Here is a 13,065-nt window from a genome sequence, read left to right as displayed (position 1 = left end):
TCTGCTGAAAGAGACCTTATGTTATTTCCAGTTTTACAACACTTTCTCTAGAAATAGTTCTGCCAATTTTTAATTGCAACTTCTTTACAGTTTATGTAACTATCAGGGTTTTAAAATATATTTTAAAGCAGCAGCAAAAAATATAACAACAGATAAAGTAGATTTCTGCTTGTGTGCCATCAATTAAGCCACGAATATTATAACCAAGACATCTTTTCTACGGGTGAGTAATTCTGATTATAAGAATTATTAATAATTATTAATAAGAATAATTGTAACTTTTCTCTTATGATTAAATTCCATACTATACACAGCTTTAAAATTTAAATATTCTTAATATTCTATTGCCATAATTTTCTTTCCATTTGAGCACAGATTAAATAAAGAAAAATATACGCACAAGTATTTACTTCTGGTCTGTCATACTGTATGTATATTCATAACTAATACAAAATGTAGAAAGAAAACACGTATTTCAAATGTACATAACATAATTTCAATACATTTGCTGTTTGTTCCTTACAAACCCTTTGTTTTGTTTTTTGGCTTTTTTTTTTTTTAAAAAAAAGGTTTTATAAATACATTTTAGCTTCCAATGAAAGTATAAGGGGGACAGTTGCCAAAGATGAACTTATTAGAAAATAGAATTTTATAATGTAGCTATTCAAACCTATCCAAACAAAACATTAGTAAACAACTTTGTACTGCTATTAAAGCACAATAACTAATGGATGAAAAAAAAATCATCTAAGCACTTTTTATATTTTACTTTCGCTATAGAATCCTGTGTGTAAAAATTAGTTAGACACTAAAAAGGGGGACACAATGTGTGAAACAGCCACAGGATTCCAGTCATTCTAAAAACAGGTTGCAGTGGCTATCAATATAAGTAATTCTATTATTATGTATTTGAAAGTGTGTTTATGGATTTCACAGTTTGTTATCAATATTTTGACAATGTGCAGATAGTTGCTTTCTTCCTTTACAAGGCATTTGTTTACAGATAGTTCAGGGAAATATGTCTGTATTGTCTGACAACACTATTCTTATTTAAAAAAAGACATGGCTGTCTATGAAGTTAGGCTTTTTTTTTCTTTGGATTCTCAGATAACTTTTTCTTTGGATTATCAACAAACATTTGTATAAAAATCCTTTTCTTGTTCTCATTTTACAATTTTCAAAGCCCAGGTAATTGCCCTTCAGAAGGAGTCAACTGCCATCTTTCTGTCCTTTGACAATCACGGTTAAATCAGTATTAACACCCAGAGTGTTATTTTAAGCACTACAAAGTACAGAGGAAAACACCTCATCAAAATGGGTTAAGTCGTATTCCTGTTCCTAGTGGTGAAAAAGGATTCACTTTGGCCCACATCAAAGCATCATTCAGTGAAATAGCAGATTTTCCATCTTCAAGGAAGAACACTGGACCCTGTGCAGCAAAAGAAGGAAAGAGAGTACACATGTATTGTATAAAGGGTACCACAACAGAAAGCACATTCTGTTTTATCTAAGAACAACATGAAAACCTGATTTACAGCTATCATCTATGTTTGTGCAAAAATTGCACCCTTCCAACTTAGAGCTTTGATAATAGTTACAACATTATAGAGTGAACTTGTTATGTTCCAAAATCCGGAGACTCAACATTTCATAATCCTTACACTTTTAGTTTGATTTTTAATAATTATGGTATTTTGTACATGTTTGTTATTATTCCAGACTTAAATTTATCCTGAATAAGAAACTGAGGTAACAAGTTGGGGTTTTTTCCTTCAGAATACTGTACATATTTAATCGTGTCTGTCATTATCTGTGCTGATCTGTGTGTTTCCCCATCTACAAAAAGCACAATATAATGCCTCCATGAATTGTTTGAAAGCATGAAGTGTATATGCAGTCTACAGAATAATTTCAAATGTTCACTATGAAAAGGACAAAATACTAATTTTTCTGATGGCAGAAGAGCTATTTGCTAATTTCTTCATTTGACAAAATAAGGTCTCAAAGCTGCAATTCAGTTTAAGTGCCGCCTTAAAGAGTTATGCTCTCTGAACTTGCTACTTAAAACTTGTAAACCCACGCAATTAGGCTACTATATCTTAGTATTAATTTAGCAATGACTCCTAATGTTCACTAATCCAGAAATAACGATATTGTAGATGACCAGCTGGTGACAGCATATTTGCTATTCTTCTTGAATGGATTATAACAATGGCATCTTTACATGGCTGTTAGCAAATGTTGAGAGAGTATAGCCTATGGTCTAATGTGGAAGTGTTGGCAGAAGTTTTTTTAGACTTCATCGTGTGCAGTTGTGAATTTTGTTTACCTCAGAAGTCCCATTAGCATTTTGCAATCTCCAATTTCTAATGCAAAACTATCCCTCTTAATCCCTAAGCCACCCTGTGACTCTTTGGGTTGGCATCTTGCACTGGACAGAGGAAAAAGACTCAGCCTCATATAAGAGAGTAGCTTCACAGAGAGACAACTGTCTGGAGTCAGGAGCCTGAGAGTAGCGTTTTCAAGCTCTGTCAGTTTTCCCTTTATGGAAATAACAACATATACCAAAAAAGTGTTACAAGGACTAGTATGTTTTGATCATAAAGCTCTATGTGAGTGATGAATACATATACTTGAATATTTAGTCTTCTAATATCTGGCTTTAATTAATCACGAATTACGAGTTTTATAGCATGCATTTCCATAATGATAAATACTAACAGAGTGATGTTAGTATGTAGTTGAAGATAAATTCCAGTTTTTTATTCAAGCTGTGGTGAGGTAGTAGGCAGTAAGTTACATGCACTTTAGAGAAAACTTCTGGCAAAGGAAATCTGTCTTGCCGGTGGAAATGAAAAAGTTTTGGATTGGGAAACTGGGCAATTATCTGATGGGACAATTCTTCTTTATGTAGCAGATGTCAGCACTTGTCCTATTTAACTTCTGCTACTGTGACAAAGGGGAAAATATTTTTCCTCCCAAACAATGGGAGCGACCTTATATTTATGGCAACCTCACAACTAGTCAATGCTATCACTGAGAAAGAACACCTCAGCTCTCTGAAACTGTACCTGTATCCTTAGCCCTGTCAAACAAGAGATGTGAACATCTGAATGACTAGGAAGATTTGATCCAGTGACATAGTCTGGCCCAACCATTCCTTTCAGAGGCTCCTCTTGTATTCTTGATATAAGTATTGAATATACCGTTCTCTGCGATTCAGACGGAGGGGTGCATGGCAAGTCATCGGTAGGCCTACGAACAGAAGACACTTGTTTTTCAACTATACCTCTGAATTTGTGTTAGAAATTAAGAGCCACAAAGTACTTATATTTTTTACATTCATATTTTACAAAGGAAATAAATACTGTATTTACAACTAAACAATAGTCTCATTCATGTAATTTTATATTTTTCCACCTACTTGTTTAATTGAGTACAAGCTCTCCATGCATCTAGTTCCTCAGAAAGCTGTTCAATTTTCAAAGGTACAGATACTTCACGTCTTTTTAAAAGCTGACTGAAAAAGAATGTAAATAATTAACATCCAAATTAATTTTAGCAATGAATATTTTCTTAAAAGAAAAACAAGCTAGACAGTAATAATATAAAATTATTCTTGACTGGATGTGGAAATAGCTTTATGGAAATAAACTGATCCTTCATGATAATCACTATATTAAACCTTAGAAATATTAAATTATTAGATATAAAAGTATACCTTTTCATTTAAGTTTGATTTTTATTATCCCTATTTACACCTTCTTATTTAACCTTTCTTGTCTTTAATTAGCTCGATTTTTTTTCTTTGCGGCTGTTCTATATTTTAAGCCTATATGCATTCTTATTTCTTAATAATGACAACTTTACTAAAATGAAGGGCCCATTTTGCCTATATAGAGTAGATATAAAAATACAATTAGAGTAACATGGTTCAATAGATGCTCTGGGACAGCCTTGTTTCATCTGTTTACTTGTGGAAAACCGTTTCAAAACCCTTGCAGTGGATGCATTTTTTATTTATCAAAATATAATACAAGGGACAGTTATTACCTGACCTAATTTAGCAAACGTTAATTTGTGTTGGGATACCTTAAAAGTGTTCAGTTTAAGCATTTAAGTGTCCAGTTTAAGATGGGCTGGAATCTAAAAGCCTATGAATCCTGAAAATATTGGGCAATCTGAGAAAAAAAAATTTAGAACAACATTGTTCTGCAGTTCTTTAAATCCCAGGAAAACTTGACAGCCAAAGTATCCCAAACTGAGTCATCTTGTTACTAGGCTATTCATTTCCATACCAGAATAGCCTTTCTGTAAAATTGTGTATTTCATTTTGTTGTTTTCCATACGTAAGTCTGGTGGCTCAAAAAAGAAAAAACAAACAACAAAACCCAACAAAACGCAGTCCTTTTCCCTATCCTTTCACCAAGTTTCAGAAATGAGGATGGCTAAGAGGAAAGGAGTGCTGTTGAGACATCTAATGGAGAGGAGTTGAAGAAAAGGGACAAACACACAGATCTAAGACATGTTAAATTTATGTTATTTGATTTTCCTTGGTAGGTAATTCTGATAAAATATCAGGAGGTGTAGGAAAGCTCACAACTCTAGTAAGGTGTGAAAGGACTGGACAACATATATGCAACTTCTATTTTTGATGAAGAGATAAATGAGATGAATTGTTAGCAAAGCTACAGCAGTCAGTTAGAGCAGCCAGTGGAGCAATAACAGCTAGAACAATGCCAGCACAGCATGCACTATAAAATCAGTGACATGTTGGGGCTTGCCTTGCTACCCAGCAAGTCAGGTAACAAAACCGAAAGGATTTGACAGTCCCAGATTGTGAGGGAGAAATGGAAATTAGTCAGCTGTATAGTAATATTGTTGCCAAACCAGACAGGAAGACTAAACAATCATGGTTATACTCTGAGGAAGGAATACTATATTTAGCATTTAATTTAAATTTAATTTATTTATCTTATTGATCTTAATTTTTCTCCTTTTAAGCCCAAGTTGGTCAGTTCCAGTCAAAGTGGGACAAGTGGGGTCAGGTCAAGTGTACCAAGTGGTCAGGTCAAGTAGGGTCAAGTGTGTTGGGCCAAGCAGGATTGGGCTGGGTCAAGCCCAGTCTGGTCATGTCAAGCCAAGTCCAGTCATACCACGTAGGCCAAGTCAGGTCACATGAAGGGAGTGAGGTCAAGTCAGTTGGGTCAGGCTGAGCTGGTTCATGTCAGTCAAGTCTAGTCAGGTGGGCCTAGTCAAGTCAGGTCAAGTCAGGTGACTGGTTGGGGTAGAGCTGGGCCTAGTGGGCAGGACCAGGCTATGTCTGATCAAGTGGGCCAGGTCAAGTGTATTAATGCCTGGGAATAGTAGCTCGCTGAGTAACAGAAGGGTCAAGCCAGGTTTCTTGGTGGGAATCAAGCTAGTGCCCAGTTATGAACTGTAAATTCAAAGCTTGTCCTTGTTACTGCTGAGCAAGTCTTGGCAAATGGTCTACACACAGATACAAAATGAGAACTGTTGCTGTCAACATATAATCATGCATGGAGCTAATGTTGAATACTCATCTACTCCTAAAAATTGTTTTTCTTACAGAACTAAGAGTTTGACTGAAATTCTGGATTTACAACTTGTTGCATTACCTCAGGAACTTCTACGTGTATAATGCATAAAGAAAAGAAGATTCTATAAGCAGGCATGGGTATACCCTTATAATTTTATAACAGAACAGGGAACTCAGATTTTTCTATTTTGCGGGGTGGGGAGGGAGAAGTGGGGACAATGTATGGCATACATCACACTAGGGACAGATTTCTCAGTCTTACTGAAAACATAACATTACCTCGTATACTCATAAAGTGCAGGTACAATGCTATTGTACTGTCTTCTGATAGCAAGTAAAGCACCAATGTAGCCACACAAAATCAGCAACTCATTCCGAAGTCTATAAATGGACAAGTATTAATCATGAACAATAACAAGCATTTGCAAAAATATTAAACAAGCTCATACTCAAATTATAATTTTAAAACCTAATTTATCCATCCATCTGTTGTGGAGAATATATGTTGCTGATTATGCTTACTTTCTGTGTGATGTAATTGTTAAAACAGACCCCATCTGCTTTATATTGATCTCAATTATTAAATTTTAAATAGCATGTACAACACATAGTTATTAATCACAATCATGTAAAGTTACAAAAATCAATGTCAGTCAGACCTTTTAATGTGATAAAACTCTAAATGTAAGTAAAATTGCCCCACATATTAGTGTGGTCTTCAGTTTCCCCAAGTTTCCCCCCAGGCCACAGGCAATCGTTAAGCTTTTTGTTGTTTTCAGTTCTTCACATGTACACCTGTGCAGGCACCCAGGCCTAGCTTTAATCACCTGTCATAAAGGTAAAGCACAGCTGTCCAACTGTTTTAGAGTTAATTCTGAGGGTGATATCTCCAATTTCTTTAACACTTTGACATAAACCCCCATATTATATGTGGTACCGCTGCTCTTCAGGAAACTGAAACCAGAGCTAATCAAAGTGAGATTCTTCAAACAGGACCAACATTGATCCACCCATTGTAAATGCCCCACAGAGAAAGAAGCAATAAAACACTTCTCTCTCTTTTTTTTTTCTTTCTTGCTAAACCTTGAAAATTTAGGAAAATTCCACACTCTGCTCTCCAGACTGGAAACTAGCCTGCTTGTTGCAATTTTTTCACATCCCTCTTCTGGTAAACAAAAGATTATACTAACAGTGTGCAACCTATATTTTTTTAATTCCAGAGATTTCCTTTAATGAAACTTCCACTTTTGTAAGTAAGGAAAATATACTCACTCACTACATTTATGCAACACTAATCGTTCAGTGCGTATGTAACTTAGAAGATCAAGATATGGACAGACTGAATCTAAAGTCCAATCTGAGCCACAAAGTTGTTCTGTTGAAAAATAGAGACAAAAATATCTCAAGAGGCAAGCTATACAAATGACTTATGCTTTAAAAGGTTTTTTCATTCAAGTACCTACCTTTCACATACTGAATGCCAATAGGGAGAGCCTTTTCAGGTTCTGTGCTTAACAGATAGTACTTTATACTTTCGAATATATCCCCATCTGCCTGAATTGTCTCTGCCAATTGCATACATTCTTCTACATCAGGAAGATTACACTGGAAAAAAAAGATTTTGCCAAAGAATTATTGTAGAGAACTGTTTGAACACTACAATGCAGAGAAATACTGAAGATTGCACCTAACAGTAAGATCAAACTCTGTGAAAGAAGAGTCATTGTTTGAAGGACAAGGTCATACCTGCATATAATGTGCATTAAGAAAGCCATCTAGACAGAGAACAACACAGGAGAAGAAGGTTCTGTAACTTTAATTTAAACAGTATCAGTTTCCATTGCTAATGTTTTTGTGAACTTTTTACTACTGCTTAATAGATGTGCAGTCTGACTCAAACATTAAGGGAGTTAGTGGAGCAGACCCTTCTGCTGCTGAAGAGGAAAGGGGGAATTTAAGGAGATTACAGACATAAGACTTAAAAGAACTCAGGACAGTACAGAAAGCTAATCTGCCAAGACATGATTAGGCTGCACTTCAATGAGGAGGAGCTTAATAATCATACTGACAGATATTTCTGAAGATCATAAGCTACTTCAGGAAGTAACCTGTGTCATGGAAAGACTACACACAGAATCGAATTAAAGAACTAAAGATCTTCTTGTGCCATACTGAAAATAAAGTCAATGAAGACTAAAAGAGCAAAAAAAGGTATGTAACATACAAGACTGTTGGTGAAAAATTCATCCTACAGATTTATTTGGCCTTAAGTTTTCTGAAGTTACTAAACAAATCAATACATAACCTCTTGTTAGCGTTCAGGCAAATCCCTTTTCATTGTACCTTTTCATGCAGGTCATTTATTTCTGCTACACATCCAGGATAAAAAGCACATAGTTTTACTAATTGCAGTTTATTCTCAGGAATCATCATCAAAAGATCAGCTGCTAAATCCCTGCACAAACAAAAGATGACATGCAGTTACTCCTGGTGGCTTGTAATTGGAGGAAACTCTATTTTTTCTTTTACATTAATTTCATAAAGAAGAGTTTACTGAAAAAAAAAAATACTATTTCCAGAGAAGAGCAGAAGCAACCTGAATCTTTAAGACTGTTTTTGTGCAATAAATGAGGCTTAATCTATTACTCATTTTTGAGAAGTCATATGTTAATTTTCTGTTGCTTTAGTTGGTGGAATTAAACAGCTGTGCAATCCTCAAGCATCAGAACCACCTCAAAGTGAGACGGAAGAATATCTGAGCAAGGATGGGAAGGGAGAGTAGGACCCAACCAATGTGAAGGAAGGAAAGATGTTAATGTTGCTCTGTGTCATGAAACCATCCTCAAAATTCCAGGCTTCAGGACCTCCATGACATCAGCATAAAGCATCTCTCAGTCATCTAAAATGGCTAGTGCTTCTGTGACATTACAAAAAGAGAAATTTATCAAGAAAAGAATGTGGTAAATATTTTCATCCTTCTGAAAGGAAAATTGTGTTTTAGCAAACGGACATTTCTAAAATATTCCTAACTTTTTACCATTTGTTACCCCCTCCTTAACACAACAAGCAGCTGGAAGGAACACATGTAAATATTAAGAAATTATTTTGAAACCATTATTCTATTGAGTTTTTAATAACTGATTATTCTGGTTGTTCTGTGACTCTTCTGTTCATGCAGACATAATTTCTATTGTGACCCACAAGACTGACTTGCCCTGTGTAAGGCAAAAACTCCTGCCGAGTTCCCCTGGATTTTCAGAATGCGGTCCTTGGTTTAAAAAAAAAAAAAAAAAAGTTTGAGTAAGCTACTGTCGAGTGCTTTCTATCCCACTTTCAAGTGTTGATTCCAATTAGAATTCCAAATTAAAACACTTAGTTTAAGATTATTTTTAGCATTAGTAAAGTCACACACTTTTCAAATCTCTCTTTCTATAAAGAAGCAAAATACCTGTATCCAAGTGATGGAAAGCTAAAAGGAAGACATTGAAACAGTAATGAACAAAACTTTGTTTTGTATTCTTACTTTACAGAGGAAAATCTAATAGAAAATAATTAAACCACAACAGCAAATCTAAGGGTCAGGTTAATTGACATTAACAACAGAAAAAATAGCTCACCTAATGCCTTTTGGCAATCTAAAGAAACTAATGCCAAAAGGTCTTTGGAATATCTGTTATACTATTATCATGCAATAGCCACTTTCCTAAGATACAGAAAGGGTCTTTCAGAATATAGGATATTTCACAAGTTCTTAAACTATTTTCAAGATCAGTTACTCACATGTACTCATCTTCATAGGCAATTGAAACATTTTTTTAAAGTCATTAGAAATCGCTCAGCCAAAAAACTGAAATCAAATGTTTATTTTAAAAAAATTCAAAGAAGCCTTCATATAATGGCCTACAAATTGTGTTGCCTTAAATGTTTTTTTAAGAATCCAACTGAAAACACTGTCAGTATAAAGAACAAAATCAGGTGGCTGAGTCTGCATATGTAGAATTCAGTATCTCAAGTAAAATACCACAAAGCCTTCTGAATAGCAGAAGGTTGCTTTTAACAGTATTTAGGTGCTAAGCACGAATAAAATGAAAATGGTGTTCTTAAACACTCACACATTTTCCCAAGGCTGTAGATTTGGAAAGATGGGGCAGGGCATGAATATTTAGTTTTTACTTTTTTGTTCTGATTTTATAATTTAGAGCACTTCTAAAGAAAAAAAAAAACACCAAACCCAAACAAACCAACCAAAACCCCAAAAACATACTACCAATAACTGATTTCATACCATTAAGGTCCTTTCAGTATTCCTTGATGTGTCTACAGTTAAGTGTGTCTCTACAATGAAATCTACAATGAAATGTTTCCAATTGATGGATACCCCTAAGCATAACAACCAGTAAAAACAAAAAGGGAGCCCTTCACATATCAGAGGCCCTTAAACTCCAGCTTCCCCATACATGATCTTATACATGCAGTGGACTAAGGAGTACTATGCTGTGCCAGTCTATCTTTATTACAAAATATGAAGATATTCAGGAATCTCTGATCTTTTCCTACAAAACAGAAAATATGCTATAATGGCTGCAAATCAGAATTCAGGATTGCAGTTTGTAGCTGTAATAGGTGTTCAGTATAGCATATGAAACCCACTGACAAATCCAGATGTATACTTGGGCAATATGCAGTACACCAATTTAAAATTTTATCACATATACCCATGTAGACTTAAGTGTACACATGCCATAAGTTTACAGAAGGTTCATGTACATACATGTAAATGCCATACTATTATAAGTATTTGTTACAGCACTGAGATGAGAACAAGCTTTTGCTATGAAACTGGAAAAAATAGACAATGTTTTTCTTAACTCCACGTCCAGTGCTTCCTAGCAGAGGCTACATAAAATTCACTCGTCACAATGAAGGCAGGGAGATCAGAAAAGGAGCTTCAGAGACTTTAAAAGCTGCAGATGGAGTTGCCAAAACAACCCTCTTAGAACTGGTGCAATACAGACATCCTAAATCATTGCAAAACCAAAGCAGCAAGTCATCCAGTTCTTATTTTATCTTTTTCTACAATGCTTCATTGTCTAAGGCAGGCTAAATACTCTGTATAGAGGAGTTCCGCTATGTTTCCCTCAGGCCACCTCTAGATGCTTAATCAAATACCAATGACAGCAGAAAAACTGATGCTTAACTGCAATATCTATTTAAGCACACATTTGCTAGGAAATGTTAATTCCGAAACACCTGTACAGCTGCCAAATACACCTTGGGAAGATTTTCTGCTTTTCATTGGCAGACAAAAACCAGACCAAAACTATCCTTCAAAGTAAAACCACAACAAGGAGAACAAGAAAATTTAGAGATAAATTTTCCCCATATGCAACAGGGAACTGACCTACTCCTGCAAAATTAAATAGTAATCCTGTTTCATCCTTAAATCTTATCAGCTGTCTTGTATTCCCAATATCAATATAAAATAATTCCTCAGCCTCTTAGGTTTTTGTATTTTTCAAGCAAGTACTTAAATATCACTTCACAGATCCTACCTAAGCTTCTGTTCCTTTTGACTTGGTAATTAAATTCTAGCATTAACTTCGCTTGAAGCAATCATTTTTACTCGGTACAGACCAGGACTTTCTATGGTACCTTATTGCCCAAGTATCTAGTTTTTAGTGGGTTTCGTACTCTGTTTGACAATGACTCTTCTCTCATTTACAATGCATATGTAATGTATTCTGAGATTAAAGCAGAACATTTGCATGCCCTGTGCTTCAAAGGTCTAATACAGCAATTCTTATTCAAGCAGCAATTTTTATTTTACGTACCCATGGTGGTTTAGTGTCTATAAAAGTTTCAGAATGAAACACCTTTATCATTTTGTCAGGGGGGGAAAAAAAAAAAATCTTCTTTGGATTAAGAAATTCTTACCATGTTGTTATTGTCATACATTTTCTTGCTAGTAATTCTAGGGCATAATGTGTTGCTTGTGCTGCACTTTCTCCTAAGACAGTACCCACACTGATTGCCAACTCCAGTTCATTTCCACGAATCAGGTTTGCCATCGCAAGCTTGCTCAATGAAAAAATTATATCATTAAGGGACACAAGCATTTTTGGGGATTCACCATGTTGAGCATATGACATTCATTTATGAGACTGCTTTTTACAGGAGGATAAAATACGCATTAATTAAAGCAATTTTATATACAACTTGGGTCTCCTGAATGAGTAAATAATTGTACACCATGTGTTAAATCACTTTTTAAATAACTAAATAGGTTTCCTTTAGCAGAATTTTCCTTTATTCAACCAGAGATTACACAAATTTCATATGTAAAAAGCATGACAGCAATTCCTTCTAGTCTTAAGTAAGGACACTAGCTTTCAGAGTACATATTTGCCTTCCATTTCATGAAAGGAGACAAAAAAACCCAACCCACCCAAAAAACAACAAACCAGGAAGGACTCTCCTGTTATTATGCTCTCTGGCAACTGGAGTTGCTCATAGTCATAGTAGAATATCAAACAGGAGGAGATTACACAACAACTTGAAATATATGTATTTTGAAGTACAGAAATTAACTGATCATTGTTTTCTCTGAACAGCTCACTAAGGTGCAATTTTACTCATTTTGGGGGATAGTGAAGGAATAACATGTTGAGTCAGCAACAACAAAATCTAGAGAGAGTGAGGAAAAGAAACAATTTGTAAAACTAGAAATCAGGGGAGTTTTGCAAACTTCAATATTGTAGGGATACAAAGCAAATACCAAGTGTAAGTAATAAATTTTCGAGTGTGGTAGATACATTTTAAAAAACAGTTAACACGTGGAGATGTAAAAAGGAAGGCAATGTTGGCCTTTCCATAGTTAAAGAGAAAAATAAAAAATTACCTCTATATTTTCAACAGCCAGATGGCAACATGCTGCAAGCACTGCATGGCCATCCTGGAAATACCATTCTGCCAGTTCTTCACTGACCTTGTGCAGGAGCCTGCAAGAACAAAACAAGAATTCTGCAATGTCATTTAAAAGTTGGTGTTCTCTGGCTCTTAGTTATGTATGTCACCACTTTTGCTTCTGTACCTTAGAATTTCTATATTTGACTTACAGGTAATTGTAGAATCACAGAACAGTTTGGGTTGGAAGGAACCTTTAAAGGTCATCTAGTCCAACCCCCCTGCAATCAGCAGGGACATCTTCACCTAGATCAGGTTGCTCAGAGCCCCATCCAACCTGACCTAGAATGTTGCCAGGGACGGGGCATCTACCATCTCTCCAAGCAACCTGTGCCAGTGTTTCACCACCCTCATTGTCAAAAACGCCTCCCTTAGATCTAGTCTAAATCCACCCTCTTTTAGGTTAAAATCATTACCTCTTGTCCTATGGCAACAGGCCCTGCTAAAAGTCTGTTCCCATCTTTCTTATAAGCCGACTTTAAGGGCTGAAGGGCTGCTATAAGGTCTCCCCGGAGCTTTCTCTTCTCCAGGCTGAACAACCC

The 13,065-nt window shown here is 35.5% G+C and overlaps 1 protein-coding gene across 1 annotated transcript in view; it reads right to left on the bottom strand.

Moving 5' to 3' along the window:
- Positions 1-1,309: 1,309 nt before the first annotated feature.
- WDR17 (WD repeat domain 17) overlaps positions 1,310-13,065 on the bottom strand; it is a 40,676-nt gene continuing 28,920 nt past the window's right edge. Inside the window, exons 20-28 of the mRNA XM_010283721.1 lie at positions 12,459-12,558; positions 11,495-11,634; positions 7,904-8,015; positions 7,024-7,165; positions 6,833-6,935; positions 5,840-5,941; positions 3,425-3,520; positions 3,072-3,255; positions 1,310-1,429 (exon numbers count right to left, since the gene is read on the bottom strand). Of these exons, the coding sequence (XP_010282023.1) occupies positions 1,310-1,429; positions 3,072-3,255; positions 3,425-3,520; positions 5,840-5,941; positions 6,833-6,935; positions 7,024-7,165; positions 7,904-8,015; positions 11,495-11,634; positions 12,459-12,558 (1,099 nt within the window). The remainder of the gene's footprint in view (positions 1,430-3,071; positions 3,256-3,424; positions 3,521-5,839; positions 5,942-6,832; positions 6,936-7,023; positions 7,166-7,903; positions 8,016-11,494; positions 11,635-12,458; positions 12,559-13,065) is intronic.

The sequence above is a fragment of the Phaethon lepturus genome, unplaced genomic scaffold (assembly GCF_000687285.1).
Source record: "Phaethon lepturus isolate BGI_N335 unplaced genomic scaffold, ASM68728v1 scaffold15743, whole genome shotgun sequence".
Taxonomy (NCBI): Eukaryota; Metazoa; Chordata; class Aves; order Phaethontiformes; family Phaethontidae; genus Phaethon; species Phaethon lepturus.
The sequence above is the reverse complement of the archived record's forward strand: the minus strand, read 5'-3'. Positions and strand labels throughout refer to the sequence as shown.